This window comes from Triticum aestivum, chromosome 1D (assembly GCF_018294505.1).
Source record: "Triticum aestivum cultivar Chinese Spring chromosome 1D, IWGSC CS RefSeq v2.1, whole genome shotgun sequence".
In the NCBI taxonomy this organism is placed as follows: Eukaryota; Viridiplantae; Streptophyta; class Magnoliopsida; order Poales; family Poaceae; genus Triticum; species Triticum aestivum.
Genome location: NC_057796.1, coordinates 296,761,186 through 296,778,407, shown reverse-complemented (window position 1 = coordinate 296,778,407; position 17,222 = coordinate 296,761,186). Strand labels below are relative to the sequence as shown.

General features: G+C 48.3%; 1 protein-coding gene across 2 annotated transcripts; it reads right to left on the bottom strand.

The window, feature by feature from the left end:
* Positions 1-7,839: 7,839 nt before the first annotated feature.
* LOC123168662 (uncharacterized) lies at positions 7,840-11,546 on the bottom strand. 2 transcript variants are annotated; one of them, XM_044586535.1, is made up of 2 exons: positions 10,931-11,488; positions 7,840-7,951 (listed from the first exon to the last, which is right to left on the bottom strand). In XM_044586535.1, exons 1-2 carry the CDS (start codon positions 11,412-11,414, stop codon positions 7,878-7,880), a joined length of 558 nt encoding a protein of 185 aa, XP_044442470.1. In that variant the 5' UTR covers positions 11,415-11,488; the 3' UTR covers positions 7,840-7,877. The 2 variants fall into 2 exon arrangements, 1 of the variants encoding a protein (XP_044442470.1); XR_006484468.1 differs by lacking the exon at positions 7,840-7,951 and adding an exon at positions 9,540-9,608 and having other exon boundaries at positions 10,931-11,546.
* Between the last annotated feature and the right edge of the window lie 5,676 nt (positions 11,547-17,222).

Here is a 17,222-nt window from a genome sequence, read left to right as displayed (position 1 = left end):
CGCACACTCCCCATACCTTCGGGATTGGTGTTGGACCTAAATAAATGTTATTTGGTGTTTGCGTTGAGCATGAATATGATTAGATCATGTTTATTGCGATACGGTTATTCATTTAAGTCAGAGAATAATTGTTGTTCTGTTTACATGAATAAAACCTTCTATGGTCAAACATCCAATGTAAATGGTTTATTGAATCTCGATCGTAATAATACACATATTCATAATAGTGATGCCAAAAGATGCAAAGTTGATAATGATAGTGCAACATATTTGTGGCACTGCAGCTTAGGTCATATTGGTGTAAAGCGCATGAAGAAACTCCATGCAGATGGATTTTTGGAATCACTTGATTATGAATCATTTGATGCTTGCGAACCATGCCTCATGGGCAAGATGACTAAAACTCCGTTCTTCGGAACAATGGAGCGAGTTACAGACTTATTGGAAATAATACATACCGATGTATGCGGTCCGATGAGTGTTGAGGCTCGCGGCGGTTATCGTTATTTTCTGACCTTCACAGATGAGTTGAGCAGATATGGGTATATCTACTTAATGAAACACAAGTCTGAAACATTTTGAAAAGTTCAAAAATATTCAGAGTGAAGTGAAGAATCATCGTAACAAGAAAATAAAGTTTCTACGATCAGATCGCGAAGGCAAATATTTGAGTTACGAGTTTGGCCTTCATTTAAAACAATGTGGAATAGTTTCACAAACTCACGCCACGTGGAACACCACAACGTAATGGTGTGTCTAAACGTCGTAACCGTACTTTATTAGATATGGTGCGATCTATGATGTTTCTTACCGATTTACCACACTCGTTTCGGGGTTATGCATTAGAGACAGCTGCATTCACTTTAAATAGGGCACCATCTAAATCCGTTGAGACGACACCGTATGAACTGTGGTTTGGCAAGAAACCTAAATTTTCATTTATTAAAGTTTGGGGCTGTGATGCTTATGTGAAAAAGCTTCAACCTGATAAGCTCGAACCCAAATCGGAGAATTGCGTCTTCATAGGATACCCAAAATGAAACTGTTGGGTACACCTTCTATCACAGATCCGAAGGCAAGATATTTGTTGCTAAAAATGGATCATTTCTAGAGAAGGAGTTTCTCTTGAAAGAAGTGAGTGGGAGGAAAGTAGAACTTGATGAGGCAATTGTATCTTCGCCCGAATTGGAAAGTAGTTCATCAAAGAAATCAGTTCCAGTGATGCCTACACCAATTAGTGAGGAAGTTAATGATGATGATCATGAAACTTCAGATCAAGTTACTACCGAACCTCGTAGGTCAACTAGAGTACGTTCTGCACCAGAGTGGTATGGTAATCCGGTTTGGGAAGTCATGTTACTAGACCATGATGAACCTACGAACTATGAGGAAGCGATGATGAGCCCAGATTCCGCAAAACGGTTTAAGGCCATGAAATCTAAGATAGGATCCATGTATGAGAACAAAGTATGGACTTTGGTGGACTTGCCCGATGATCGGCAAGCCATTGAGAATAAATGGATCTTCAAGAGGAAGACGGACGCTGATGGTAGTGTTACTATCTACAAAGCTCGACTTGTCGCGAAAGGTTTTCGACAAGTTCAAGGTGTTGACTACGATGAGATTTTCTCACTCGTAGCGATGCTTAAGTCTATCCGAATCATGTTAGAAATTGCCGCATTTTATGAATTCTGGCAAATGGATAACAAAACTGCATTCCTTAATGGATTTATTAAAGAAGAGTTCTATATGATGCAACTAGAAGGTTTTGTCAATCCTAAAGGTGCTAACAAAATGTGCAAGCTCCAGCGATCCATCTATGGACTGGTGCAAGCATCTCAGAGTTGGAATATACGCTTTAATAAGTTGATCAAAGCATATAGTTTTATACAGACTTGCGGCAAAGTCTGTATTTACAAGAAAGTGAGTGGGAGCACTACAGCCTTTCTGATAAGTATATGTGAATGACATATTGTTGATCAGAAATGATGTAGTATTTTCTGGAAAGCATAAAGGAGTGTTTGAAAGGAGTTTTTCAAAGAAAGACCTCGGTGAAGCTGCTTACATATTGAGCATCAAGATCTGTAGAGATAGATCAAGACGCTTGATAAGATTTTCAATGAGTATATACCTTGACAAGATTTTGAATTAGTTCAAGATGGAACAGTCAAAGGAGTTCTTGCCTGTGTTGCAAGGTGTGAAGTTGAGTAAAGACTCAAAACCCGACCACGGCAGAAAATAGAAAGAGAATGAAAAGTCATTCCCTCTGCCTCAGTCATAAGTTCTATAAAGTATGATATGCTGTGTACCAGACCTATTGTGTACCTCACCATGAGTTTGGCAAGAGGGTACAATAGTGATCTAGGAGTAGATCACTAGACAGTGGTCAAAATTATCCTTAGTGGAATAAGGATATATTTCTCGGTTATGGAGGTGATAAAGAGTTCGCCGTAAAGAGTTACGTCGATGCAAAGCTTTTACACCAATCCGGATGACTCTAAGTCTCAATCTGGATACATATTGAAAGTGGGAGCAATTGACTAAGAGTAGCTCCGTGCAGAGCATTGTAGACATAGAAAATTTGCAAAATACATACGACTCTAAATGTGACAGACCCGTTGACTAAAATTCTCTCACAAGCAAAACATGATCACACCTTAGTACTCTTTGGGTGTTAATCACATAGCGATGTGAACTAGATTATTGACTCTAGTAAACCCTTTGGGTGTTAGTCACATGGAGATGTGAACTAATCACATAAAGATGTGAACTAATCACATAAAGATGTGAACTATTGGTATTAAATCATATGACAATGTGAACTAGATTATTGACTCTAGTGCAAGTGGGAGACTGAAGGAAATATGCCCTAGAGGCAATAATAAAGTTGTTATTTATATTTCCTTATATCATGATAAATGTTTATTATTCATGCTAGAATTGTATTAACCGGAAACTTAGTACATGTGTGAATACATAGACAAAACAGAGTATCCATAGTATGCCTCTACTTGACTAGCTTGTTTATCAAAGATGGTCATGTTTCCTGACCATAGACATGTGTTGTCATTTGATGAACGAGATCACATCATTAGGAGAATGATGTGATGGACAAGACCCATCCGTTAGCTTGGCATAATGATCGTTTAGTTTTATTGCTATTGCTTTCTTCATGACTTATACATGTTCCTCTGACTATGAGATTATGCAACTCCCGAATACGGAAGGAACACCTTGTGTGCTATCAAACGTCATAACGTAACTGGGTGATTATAAAGATGCTATACAGGTGTCTCCGAAGGTGTTTGTTGAGTTGGCATAGATCAAGATTAGAATTTGTCACTTCGTGTATCGGAGAGGTATCTCTGGGCCCTCTCGGTAATGCACATCACTATAAGCCATGCAAGCAATGTGACTAATGAGTTAGTTGTAGGATGATGCATCACATAATGAGTAAAGAGACTTTCCTGTAACGAGATAGAACTAGGTATGATGATACCGACGATCGAATCTCGGGCAAGTAACATACCGATGACAAAGGGAACAACGTATGTTGTTATGCGGTTTGACCGATAAAGATCTTCGTAGAATATGTAGGAGCCAATATGAGCATCCAGGTTCCGCTATTGGTTATTGACCGAACATGTGTCTCAGTCATGTCTACATAGTTCTCGAACCCGTAGGTTCCGCACGCTTAACATTCGATGACGATTTATATTATGAGTTATGTGATTTGATGACCGAAGTTTGTTCGGAGTCCCGGATGAGATCACGGACATGACGAGGAGTCTCGAAATGGTCGAGAGGTAAAGATCGATATATTGGAAGGCTATATTCGGACATCGGAAAGGTTCCGAGTGATTCGGGTATTTTTCGGAGTACCGGAGAGTTACGGGAATTCGCCGGGGGAAGTAGTGGGCCTTAATGAGCCATACGGGAAAGAAGAGAAGGGCCTCAAGGGGTGGCCGTGCCCCCCCCCATGGGCTGGTCCGAATTGGACTAGGAGGGGGCGCCGCCCCCCTCCTTCCTTCTCCCCTCTTCCTCCTTCCCTTCCTTCTCCTAGTTGGAATAGGAAAGGGGGGCCGAATCCTACTTGGACCAGGAGTCCAAGTAGGACTCCCCCTTTTGGTGCGCCCCCTCTAGGGTCGTCCTCCTCTTCCCCCCTCCTTTATATACGTGGGAGGGGGCACCCCAAAGACACACAAGTTGATTTCTTAGCCGTGTGCGGCGTCCCCCTCCACAGATTTTCATCTCGGTCATATTGTCGTAGTGCTTAGACGAAGCCCTACGTCGGTAACTTCATCATCACCGTCACCACGCCATCGTGCTGACGAAACTCTCCCTCGGCCTCAGTTGGATCAAGTGTTCGAGGGATGTCACCGAGCTGTACGTGTGCAGATCGCGGAGGTGCTATGCGTTCGGTACTTGATCGGTTGGATCGCGAAGACGTTCAACTACATCAACTGCGTTACTAAACGCTTCCGCTTTCGGTCTACGAGGGTACGTGGACACACTTTCCCCGCTTGTTGCTATGCATCACCTAGATAGATCTTGCGTGTTCGTAGGAATTTTTTTAATTACCGCATTCCCCAACTGTTTCTTCGAGAAGGTCTTTGTTCATAGCGATCATCTCTACTCACCCTCTCTCTCTATGAGGTGATTCATCTCTTCTACTCTTCCTTCTAGGTGAGTCTTCTCTTTATTTGTGAGGTGTCGTACACTCATTGGAGTAGTGTCCGGGTCTTCCACAATTGTAGCAATTATGGTCACGACTTGATGATCTTTGCTCATAGTGCCTTGAGTTGGAGCTTCTCTCTTTGCTTATATTCTTGTAGAATTTGTTGAAGTTCTTCACCATTAGGCTTATCTCTTCATTGGATACTAGCTTTTCACTTGAAGTTGTAGGAGCATCACTTAAAGCTTTGTATGCACCACTTGACTTGTTGTGGAGTTCCTCTTTGTCCTTGAGTGACATCTCATGAGCAACAATCCTTCCAATGACTTATGTGGGCATGAGATCTTTGTAATTGGGCATCATTTGGATCAATGTTCACACGGTATCATATTTTCCATCCAAGGCTCTAAGGATCTTCTTGATGATGAATTTGTTGGTCATCTCTTCACTTCCTAAGCCGGCAATCTCATTTGTGATGAGAGCAAGCATAGAGTACATTTCAGCAACTCCTTCACCATCCTTCATCTTAAACTTGTCAAGTTGACTTTGGAGCACATCCAACTCGCTTTGTGCATATCAACCAAAGTATCCCAAATTTCCTTTGCATTCTCGAGGCGGATAATCTTGTTGAACTCCTCGAGGCACAAACCATTGAAGATAATGTCACACGCTTGAGCGTTGTATTGCAACATCTTCAATTCTTCCATGGTTGCTTCACGATCCGGTTCTCTACCATCTTCAAAGAATTCACCTTGCAAGCCAACATGAAGAACAACCCAAACGGCGGGATTATGACCAAGAATATGCATTTTCGTCTTATGCTTCCAACTAGCAAAGTTTGTACCATCAAAATATGGACCTCTATGGTGGTAGTTTCCCTCAATAGATGCCATACTCTCCTAGGTTGTGAAACCAATGCAATGGAGACCAAAGCTCTGATACCACTTGTAGGATCGAAAGTATGTCTAGAGGGGGGTGATTAGACTACTTGACCAAATAAAAATCTATCATTTTTCCTATTTTAGTTGTGGGAAGATTTTAGCAATTCTACCAAGTCTAGTATCACCCCACACATGCAAATCTAAGAGTATAGCAGCAGAAAGTAAAACATTGCACATGTAAGTGAAGGAGGGGATTGGAGATTTTAACCGCAATGAAGACACGATGATTTTTGGCGTGGTTCTGATAGGTGGTGCTATCATACGTCCACGTTGATGGAGACTTGAACCCACAGAGGGTAACGGTTGTGCGAGTCCACGGAGGGCTCCACCCACGAAGGGTCCACGAAGAAGCAACCTTGTCTATTCCACCATGGCTTTCGTCCACGAAAGACTAGCATCACTAGGGTAGATCTTCACGAAGTAGGCGATCTCCTTGCCCTTACAAACTCCTTGGTTCAACTCCACATCTTGGAGGCTCCCAAGTGACACATAACCAATCTAGGAGACACCACTCTCCAAAAGGTAATAGGTGTTGTTTTGGTGATGAACTCCTTTCTCTTGTGCTTCAAATGGTAGTCTCCTCAACACTCAATCTCTATCTCACAAATTTGGCTTAGGTAGGAGAAGGATTGGAGTGGAAAGCAACTTGAAGAGGCTAGAAATCAAGGTTCAAATGGTAGGAATGGAATCTCTTGATCTCAACACATGAGTAGGTAGTTCTCTCTCAAAAAATGAATGGTGAAAAATGGTATAAATAGGCAGCACCAAACTCGGTGGCACTTACATGAGAATCTCGGTGAGACCGACTAGTGTAAAAGACTTGACCGTTAGGCTTTTCGGTGAGACCGATTATACCAACTCGATGGTACCAAAGTTGTCAGGGATATACCCCGTGGTATGACCTGGCCGAAGATATGACCCGGCTAGGACTTGGTGTTTCATTGGTGACCTGGCAGTTTGTAAGCCGGCAGATTGTAAGCCAGATTGTAAGCCGGCAGTTTGTAAGCTGGCAGATTGTAAGCGAGATTGTAAGCCGGCAGATTGTAAGCCAGATCGTAAGCCGACAGATTGTTAGCCAGATCGTAAGCCAGATCGTAAGCCATATTGTAAGCCAGCAGTTAAGAAGTCCAAGACGTTAAGAAGCCCATGGTGAGAAGCCCATGGAGAGAAGCCAGATTAGTTTATGTCTTAATCCGAGTTGGACTCTACATGTAACCCGCCCCTTCAAATTATATAAGGAGGGGCAGGGCACACCAAGAGGGACAGGTTGAATAATCATTAAGACTAGACATAACTAGGAGAGCCGGAGATACGGCAACTCCCTCGTGATGATAATAAGACCTAGCCACAAACAACATGTAGGGTTGTTACAGGATGATGTTTCCCGAGGCCCGAAGCTGTCTAAACCCTTGTCCTGTGTTGTGTCTCTCGATTCCGATCAACCCCTCTCAAGCTACCACATAGATGCGTTGGCCTCACGACTAAGTCCTCACACTAGGACATCTGCCGTGACAAATCCACGATAGTTGGCGCCCACCGTGGGGCCTGCGCACGGTGGTGTTGAGTTCTTAGAGGGATCTCTCTCAGGGACCGAGGAGTTCACAATTCTCCGGATGAGAAAGACTTAGCTCGGAAGGATATGCATCAGCCTCGAGGTCATTGGTTCAGATTTTACAATCCGTGAGATTTAAGTCAAAAAAGAGAAATTAGGGTTACGGTGTGTTCTGCCGCCGCTACCAAAAAATAGCCGAGACCATCGGTAGGATTTCCATCGTCTATGCAACACCTAGTCCGAGACAAGGACAGCTGCACGAGACTGGGTCAAGGGATGTTTTTACATGCACATACAAGTCAATTGTGAGTCACCGAGGATGGAGTCAGCCGCTGAGTTCCCGTTGTCAATTGTGAGTCGCCTCCATGTTGGATCAAAGGAAGAGATATGCTCACATCCGTCAAACCACAGTTGTTTACTTCAAGTCTGTGACGCCCACGATTCAATTGTACACTAATCATACACACAAATGTGTACGATCAAGATCAAGGATTCACGGGGAGATATCACAACACAACTCTAGACACAAATTAAAATAATACAAGCTTTATATTACAAGCCAGGGGCCTCGAGGGCTCGAATACACAAGAGTCAGCGGAAGCAACAATATCTGAGTATAGACATGAGTTAGACAAGTTTGCCTTAAGAAGGCTAGCACAAAAGCAACGATGATCGAAAAGGCAAGGCCTCCTGCCTGGGAGCCTCCTAACTACTCCTGGTCGCCGGCGGTCTCCACGTAGTAGCAGGCATCGGCGGTGGCATCTGGCTCCTGGGCTCCGACATCTGGTTGCATCAACCGGAAAGAAGAAGAAAGGGGGAAAAGGGGGAGCAAAGCAACCGTGAGTACTCATCCAAAGTACTCGCAAGCAAGGATCTACACTACATATGCAACATTATCAAAGGAAGGCTGTATATGTGGACTGGGCTGCAGAAATGCCAGAATAAGAGGGGGAGAAGCTAGTCCTATCAAACACTAGCATCTTCTAGAAACCACCATCTTGCAGCAACAGGAGGGAGTAGAGTAGCATAAAGTAAAGTAGTAGTAGTAGTGTTATCAACCTCGGCCAGAGATCCTTTCTCGACTCCCTGCGAGAAAGCAATCCTAGAGCCATACTATCCATTTCTCATATCCATGTCTCATCTCAAGTATCCAGTTCTAGTTGTATCGATCGGGATACAACTCCAAGTGTCCGTTACCGTAGGACAGGCTATCGATATGTTTTCTTCCCTGCAGGGGTGCACCAACTTACCCACCACGCTCGATTAACTCCGGCCGGACACACTTTCCTGGGTCATGCCCGGCCTCGGCTAAACAATATGCCGCAACCCGACCTAGGCTTAATAGAGAGGTCAGCACGCCGGACTAAACCTATGCCCCCAGGGGTCATGTGCCATCTCCCCGGGAACTCCTGCACGTTGCGTACGCGGCCGGTGAGCAGACCTAGCTACCTCCTTTAAAAAGGCAGGTGCTTACCAGTCCAACCCGGCGCACGCCGCTCAGTCGCTGACGTCTATTAAGCTTCGGCTGATGCATAAGACGCAGAACGCCCATACTATGCCCACGTGATGGTTAGTGCTATCAGGCCAGAGGCCCCTTAGGATCAAATATCCAAATAGTGGATTAGGAGCACGCGGTAACAAGCAGAGACTCACGAAAGATGTGACCATGTTGCCCCGTCTCGAGGACTTGCGGCAAGGGCTAGGAATGCCCGGCCAAGCCTCGTAATTATCTCGCGGGCACCCTCCAGGTCAACCCATCTCCACATCACTCGCGGGTACCCCTCAGGGTTGACCCGCCCTTCCAAGTAACAGTTGTAAAGTCCAGGTATCCGTGTGTCCAAACATCAAGGGGAAAACTCGAGGAATCACCCCCGGTGAATTCCACTCAATGTAATCATCAAGGTGAACGTAAGAGGAACCACCCCCGAGGTTCACACTTGAGGGGTTGCACGACAGAGTCGTATCGTAAGTGGTTAAGGAGGAAATCACCCTCGATGACCACGACCTAATAGCTACACTACAGGGTTAACATCAGAAGTGCTGAAGAGGTCTCACCCTCGGCACTCGATGGTAACCCAGTAGTGTCGAGCAACTAAGGGGAAAGTGATGTGCAGTGCCGGGGCCTGGTCTTCGATTCCGTTGATCGGGTCTTCGATGATGAAGCAGGGGCAACCGGGACAAGGTGGGGGTCACTAATGGATCACTAACCAACCTATACTAAGCAGTTTAGGATAAGCACGTAAGGTACGATGAGCAGGTTACAAAAGCAGGCTATGCATCATAATAGGAGCAAACAATAACAGTAGCAAAATCTAATGCAAGCATGAGAGAATGGAATGGGAGATATCGGGATGATCAAAGGGGGGCTTGCCTGGTTGCTCTGGCAAGGAGGGGTCATCGTCGACGTAGTCGATCACAGGGGCAGCATCGGTCTCGGGGTCTACCGGAGAGAAGAGGGGGAAGAAACAATAAATATATAGCAAGCAAGAGCATAACAGGACAACAGGCAGAGCTAGACGTGTTCTAACGCGGCGCTACACGCTACCAGCGAAGGGGGATAACATCCGGGAATGCTTTCCCGAAGTTTGGCATTTTCGGACAAACGAACCGGAGGGGGACAGTTGCAGGTTCGCTATGCTTGAGACGCGTGACAAACGAATGGACTGTGTATTCGGATTCGTCTCGTCATTCTGAGCAATTTTCTTGTAGAAAACATTTTCATCCGAGTTACGGTTTAATTTCTATTATTTTTCAAAGATTAAACCATTTCCTGAAATTCCTTTTATCTATTTACTCTAATACTAGATAACAGAATACTTTTCACACCAGCCCGGGGGCTAGCCATGTGTATGACAGCGGGGCCAGGGGTTCCAATTGACCAAGTCAACGTCCAGTCAGCAGTCAACTAGTTTGACTGTTGACTGGGTCAACTAACAAGGGGGCCCCGCATGTCATAGGCTCATGTTCAGATAGAAAAGTTTTAATAGACTGATTAAGCGATGGGGCCACTTGTCATAGACACTATTTTTATTAAGCCAATAAATAAAAGATAATCAACACGGGTGGCCCACTTGTCATCTTCTATTAAGCAAAATTAGCTAGAGCTAATTAAACAAGGACCAGCCTCATATCCAGAGAGTCAAACGATCTCTGTGGTTGGGTTGTACGCTCGCGCGGAGGGCGCCGACGACCTTGTGCAGCAGGAGGCGGCAGGCAGGAGCAGGCGCAGGGGCCCGGCGGAGGCAGGGAGGTGGGGCGCGGGAGCCGGCAGGGGGCTACCGGCGACGCGGGCGCGCGCGGCCACGCGCGAGCGGGCCTGGTGGGGAGGCGCCGGGCGAAGCGGTAGGCGGCGGGGCGAGGGCGCGGTCGGGTGGAGCCGATGCGGGAAGCGGCCGCCGGCACGGCCCCAGCTCGCCAGGCGCGGCCTCCGACGCGGCCGGGCGCGGCCAAGCGAGCGACGCAGGCAGGGCGGCTGGAGGCGGGCTCGGTGGCGCGCAGGAGCACGGGTTCTAGGCGGCGTGGGACAGCAGCGGCAACGGCGATAGTGGTTGCGGCCTGTGTGGGCGGGGGGCGCGAGCGCGCAGCCAGGGCGCGGGGCGCGCGTCAGGAGGCCCGCAAGCGCGCGGACGACGCTTGGTGAGCGGGAAGCCTAGCGAGCGCGGGCGCGGTGAGTACGAGGTCGCCGTGAGCTTCGGGCGCGAGCGATACGGCGCCAATCAACGGTGGAATCGATGGGGGAAAGGGGAGGGGAACGCGGCTCACTGGGAGGAGGGCGGTGGAGAGCTCGGGGCGGTTGGAGTGGTGTCGGAGAGGCGAATCGACGGCGAGATGGTGACGTCCACGGCAGAGAAGAGCTCGATGGCGAGGCTTGGAGTGGTCCTAGCTCGAACCGGTGCACGTGGCGAAGGAGACGATGCCGGAGGTCCTCCTGGACACGAGCTCCGGCCGCGGGGAGGCCAGTGGCCGCGACGACAACGATGGCCATGGCGGCTACTCGGGCGATTTTATCGAGAGAGAGCGAGGGAGAGGAGATGGGGGCGCTAGGGTTCATCAAGGGAGGGAGGAGGGAGGAGGGGCGTCCTCTTATCCACAGGGAGAGAGCGGGGATGGCCGCCACGGGACCAGGGGCGCCATGGGATGGCCGCCACGATCCCCCCGCCTCCAGTAGCGAGGTTGGGGATGAGGTGGAGGTGGGCTGCCCAATGTTGTTAGATGGGCCAAAGTGCACAATGGCACTAGAGCCCATTAACACATAGTAGTTAGGCCTTTCCCTTTTATTTTATTTTTACACTGATTGCAGAATCTGTTTGCAATATTTTGAGATGTTAATTGGTCTTTGTAAAAATGTGGAACTTGGCCACATAAATACATTACAATATTTGGCACTACCACAAAAAGTTTTGGAGGAGTTTGAATTGATTTGGATTTTTCACAAATGGAAAAGTATAAGAAAAGGCTGATTTGGAACTGTTTTAATTTCCAAGGGAAATTAACTATCTCAAATGATGTTGAATCATTCATGACAATTAGTTAGCGAATATTTTCAACCCACCGAACATTTTTACTTGACAGTTCGAAGAAATAAGAATTTGACTTGTTTTTGGAATTTGAATTTGACCTGTGTTTGAAACAAGTGGGTTTAGCAAGAGTAACAGTGGTGACATGGCATCATTAACAGAGGATTACTGTAGCTTAATTATCCAGGCGTCACAAAGTCCCGAGGAGATCAATAGCCGATTTGTCTGCTCAAACAAACCTGGTCATCATGATGTGCTAGTTGAAAAGTGCTCTGTTTGCATGAGCCTCCAAATGCGAGTTGAAGTGCTCTGTTTGTCTGCTCCGAGCCGTTCTTGCTCGAGCGCCGCCGCGGTTGGTGAGTCGCTAACAGCCACCTCTGAGTCGCCCCGTTGCCGCTTCGGTCTGCTGTTCTTGCTGCGGCCCTCTGCCGGGAGCCGCCGCCCTCTGCCGGGAGCCGGCGCCCTAAGAGTCGCCCCTTAGATCCACCTCTGTTCAAACACCTCTAAACAGCTGTCGCGGTCCTCTGCTCGCGCCCTCACTGGAGTTCTCTGAGCCGCCTGTGCCTCTCAGCGGTCCCTGTTAGTGTCAAACTACTACCCTGGAAAAGGATACTAGCTAGTACGTGCGTTCCGGAGCACTGAGTCGCCACCTGAGAACCGCCGCCTGAGAGCCGCCCCCGCCGGAGCACTGAGCCGCCACTACGGTCGTAGCTCTGTTTCGAGCCGTTAGCCGCCGGTGCATCTCTGAGCCGCCGCTGTGGCAGATTTCGTCAAGACGCCGGCGCCTCGTTGGCTGCCTGCCACCTTGCCTCTCCTTGCCGGGGGGTTCTTTGATCTACCGCCTGAGTCGTCCCGGCGCTAAGACGCCGTCTCCAAGCTGCCGCGCATCCGTTCGTCGGCCTCTGCTTCTGCTGCGACTGGCCGTGGCCCCGAGCCGCCTTGGTCTTAGTATCTGCTTCGGCCTTGCTCGCTCAAGTCGCCATTTCGCTGCGGCCTTGACGGCCGCACCGGGTCGCCCTGCCGGAAGTCGCTACGGGCAAGCCGCCGCCGTCTCTCCAGTGGCCACGAACTTCCACTTCGCGCTGCTGTGACTCGCTGTACGCTTCAGCTGCCACCGCAGTTTCCACATCTCTACAAAACGACGCCAAGCCGCCTTCATTGACTCGACGGTGACCCGGACTCTGCTTCGTTGCCGAGTCACCCGCAGCGCGCGAGCTGCCGGTGAGTCGCCTCTCCTGCGGCGGGTCAACACCGAGCCGCACCTGCGCCTCGCTCTTCTGCTGCAGGGACGCCGTGGCTGTCCCAAGCCACTTCCACCCATTGCTAACGCACCACAAGTCACCGTTGCCAACGCCCAGCAGTCTCGAGCCGCCCTCAAATCGCCGGCGCCTCAGGATCTTCACGGCAGCAGCCATGGCTGAAGCTCCGCCTCACTGGCCGCCTGGCAAGTCGCCTTCATGATCCGCCTTCGTTGTCGCGCTGAGCCGCCCCCTGCTCCATTGAGCCGCCATGGTCAAGTCACCGCGGCTGAGCCACCGCTACCAATCGCCATGGCCTCGGGCCGGCCCTCTGCTGTGACTCCAAGCCGCGAGCCGTCCGTGGCCTCCCCGAGTTTCTGCAGTCTCTGCACTTCGAGCCGCCTGCTATCACGGCCGGAGCTAAGTCGCCGCCGTCCGTCTGCTTAAAGAGCCACCATTGTGGCCTTTCTTCTCCGACCTCATCGCCTCGCGATGCCCCCGTGCCAGACCTCAATTCGTTTCCGTCGTGGCTGAGCCGCCATTGCGATTCCCACCTCTGTCGTGGTCCGGAGCTCAGAGCCGGCCTATACTACTGCTGAGTCACCGCTTCGAGTTGCCTCCGTCGTCGCGCCCCAACTGAGCCGCCTGGAGTCGCTACCTCTACTATGGTAGGCCACCCTCGTCTGCGTTGCCGGGGGCCACCTCGAGCCGCCTCGATCTGCCACGGGTGAGCCGCCCTGCTTTGGAGCCGCTCCATTGACCCGGTGCGGACTTCCGCCGCCCCCGCCGACCGCGTTTGCTTCAAACCGCCGTCCACGGGCCGCCTAGCCTGCTTCACCTCAGCCGCATTTGCTTCTCCGCCGGCCTACAGTGGCCTCAAGTCGCCGCCTCCTTCAGGCCATTCCTGCTGCCTTGATGTGCCGTGGTTTTCCTCGAGCTGCTGAGCCGCCCGATTCCTAAAAGAAAGAGATAAGAGGAGACCGGTTGAAAGAAAGTTCTAGTGGCCAGGTGTTTAAAAAAATCAGCATGACCCGGAGGATCCCTTCTGAGCCGCGCGGTGCAGTGCTTTAAGCCGCCACCTCTATCGTTGTTGCTGCAACCGTACAGCCGATACTTCTTGATAAAACATATCAGGTGATATCCATCTAAAGTCTATTTTATTAGCACATATTGTTTTTGTCAAACAACAATTGCTTTGGTCTATATATTTTCATATGCATGACAGTTTGTCTACTGCAAAGGTGACCGTTATGTCACTGAGTTGTTGAATGACTCATACCAGGAGTATATTACAAGTATTGTGAGGTTATCTACTCGCCACTTTCCCTCCGTTTGAGCAGATTCAAGAACTCCGGGTCATTGGAGGAAAGATAACCTGGTCCCGGAGAATACTGCCATATTGATGACAATTTAAAGGCCGCCAGAAATTGCCGGCTTAAAATGAAGGATTCCGGTTTAAAATCCGGCTCAAGGGAAATCTGTTTCCCACAAAGCTCTGAAGCTCTCAATACCCGGTTCAAAATTCCGGCTCAAGAAGAATTTGTCTCTCGCGAAGTTTGAGTTCTCAAAAAAAGTTAAAGGTTGCCAAAGAGAACTTGCTGCCATGATGCGCGGTTCAAACATGGGTATCCTGCCTTATGGGCTCATCTTATTATGGTCACTTGGGGGCTTCCTGCTCATATTTGAAGCATAGCTGTGAATATCCCTCTTGATCGGCTCAATGCCACACTTATGGTCACCTGGGGGCTTCCTGCTCATATTTGAAGCATAGCTGTGAATATCCCTCTTGATCGGCTCAATGCCACACTTATGGTCACTTGGGGGCTTCCTGCTCATATTTGAAGCATAGCTGTGAATATCCCTCTTGATCGGCTCAATGCCACACTTATGGTCACTTGGGGGCTTCCTGCTCATATTTGAAGCATAGCTGTGAATATCCCTCTTTATTGGCTCAATGCCACACTTATGGTCACTTGGGGGCTTCCTGCTCATATTTGAAGCATAGCTGTGAATATCCCTCTTGATCGGTTCAATGCCACACTTATGGTCACTTGGGGGCTTCCTGCTCATATTTGAAGCATAGTTGTGAATATCCCTCTTGATCGGCTCAATGCCACATTTATGGTCACTTGGGGCTTCCTGCTCATATTTCAAGCATGGCTGTGAATATCCCTCTTGATCGGCTCAATGCCACATTTATGGTCACTTGGGGGCTTCCTGCTCATTTTTGAAGCATAGCTGTGAATATCCCTCTTGATCGGCTCAATGCCACAAGCCATTTGGGGGCTTCCTGCTCATTGAGCATAGTTGTGAATATCCCTCTTGGTCCGGCTTATATGCCCTAAAGCACGTGGGGGCTTCCTGTTCAAACATAGGTGTATTCACCAAAGAGAACATAGCGTTACTACTCTCGTGAGCTGACTTGGAACACCAGGTGTATTCACCGAAACCTTCCGGGTTCTCCTGCTTTGTAGAAACTGCCACTCCGCCCGGGTAATCCCGGAATGACAAGCCGAACTCTTGACAGTCAATCTTACATAGACCCTGAACTTGTCAAGGTTAAAACGGCGGTCATGTGAGGCCGGATTCACAAAGTGTAAAAGGTTAACTCAGTGGCTTGGCGGCTCATGAAAGCCTTGGAGCTTTAGGCTTGGCGGCCTATGAAAGCCTCGTTTTCTTGATTTTGATTCGTTATCTTTTCCTGAGCATTTTTTTTGGATTCATGTATTTTGTAACATCCCAAATTTTCAATTTGGAATGTTATACATAGATCATCATCTGCATATCATGTTTTGTTGCATTTTGACAAAATCCTCGATAAATCCTAAGCAACTCAAGGACCCTCGGAGAGAGTTGGGGATTTTCTCGAATTTCTTATTTGATTTTTCAAACGAGGATTGGGATTTTTAATTATTTTTCTCTCCGGAAAAATATTTCATTTTTAAATAAACGAGAGGAGAAAATATGACTTCTCCAAAACATTGAAATACTGGAGGAAAAATGTTAAAACCATTATTTGGAATTTATTTGGAATTTATTTGCAATTTTTATTGCATTTAAAAATATGCATGTTTTCAAAATATTTATTTTTGATTTTAAAAATGTTCACCCTATTCTAGATTTTCTAACTAGACGGGGAAAATTTATTTCATATTTTTCTGATTTTTATTTATTTTTTCTACGCAATATTTTCCGCGGAACTTATTTTAAAAAAAACGCGCCCGCGCCGACTGGGCCGAGCCCAGCCGACGGCCCGCCCCGTCGCCTCTCCTCTTCCCGCACGCCCGCCGCCACGGGAGCCGCCGCCGCCTCGGGTTTGCCCCTCCCCCAAGCCGCCCGCACCCCCCCTCCATTTTCCTCGCCACCGCCGCCGGAGGAGCACGCCGCCGCCCGCATCTAGCCCCGCCGCCGCCGCCTTTTCGCCTCGCCGCTGCCGCCGGGAGTCGCCGGAGCCGCCGCCCCCGCCCGCCGGAGCACCCCCCCGAGCCCCGTCGCCCCTCGCGCCCGAGCCCCGCCCGCCGGAGCCCCTCGCCGAGCCCGCCGCCGAGGTACTGCCGCCGGTCGTCTCGTGTTGACCGGTTTTCTGAAGAAAAAAAACCTTTTGTTTTTAAAAAAAAAACCTAGATCGGTTTTTTTCGGTTTTCTTATTTCGTGAGCGTTCACCGAACCGTTCGTTTTAACGAACGCGTTCATCGGTTTTTCTCTGTTAACGAACGTCCGTTATTTAACCGTTCGTCCGTTTTTCTTTTTCATCGGATTTTCTCGTTATTTTCTCGGATTCGATTTCCGATCGAATTTTCAAATCTGTTTAACTTTTCGCTCGTTTATCGGAATCAGGTGATTCAAGCGCCTAGAGTTTCGTTTCGAAATTCTATTTCCGTTTAACCTACTCAAACAAGTTTTTGCTACAGTAAAATTTGACCTAGATCCAGATTAGCAAACAAAGTTTCTTTCTTTCGCCGTTTGACTTTCGTTGCTTCTTTCGAGTTGATTCTTTTTGCAAACCGGAGTTCTTAAGTTGAACTTTCTGGTTGGATCTTTCATTCGAGTTTTACCTGTGCATTAGATGAGTACTGATTGTATGCTTGTTTGTTTGCGATAGAGTACCCGGAGTGTGCCGCTTGTTACTTCGACTCGCTAGGTTTTGAGGATCATCAGCAAGGCAAGTAACACTTTGATCATACCCCGTTCATACCCAGTTTTATTGCATTAGATCTATTTTCCCTCAAACATTGCATGATTAGGATCTAATTAAACTGTGGGTTTTGGGAAGTAGTTGAGGTAGTACCTATTACCTGT

Excerpts from the sequence above, each read along its gene's own strand:
- LOC123168662 (XM_044586535.1), bottom strand. The coding sequence starts at position 11,414 with ATGGGCTCTAGTGCCATTGTGCACTTTGGCCCATCTAACAACATTGGG. Across the intron at positions 7,952-10,930 it reads TCTCCACCGCCCTCCTCCCA|ATGTCGGAGCCCAGGAGCCA; the intron begins GTGAGCCGCGTT and ends TGATGCAACCAG.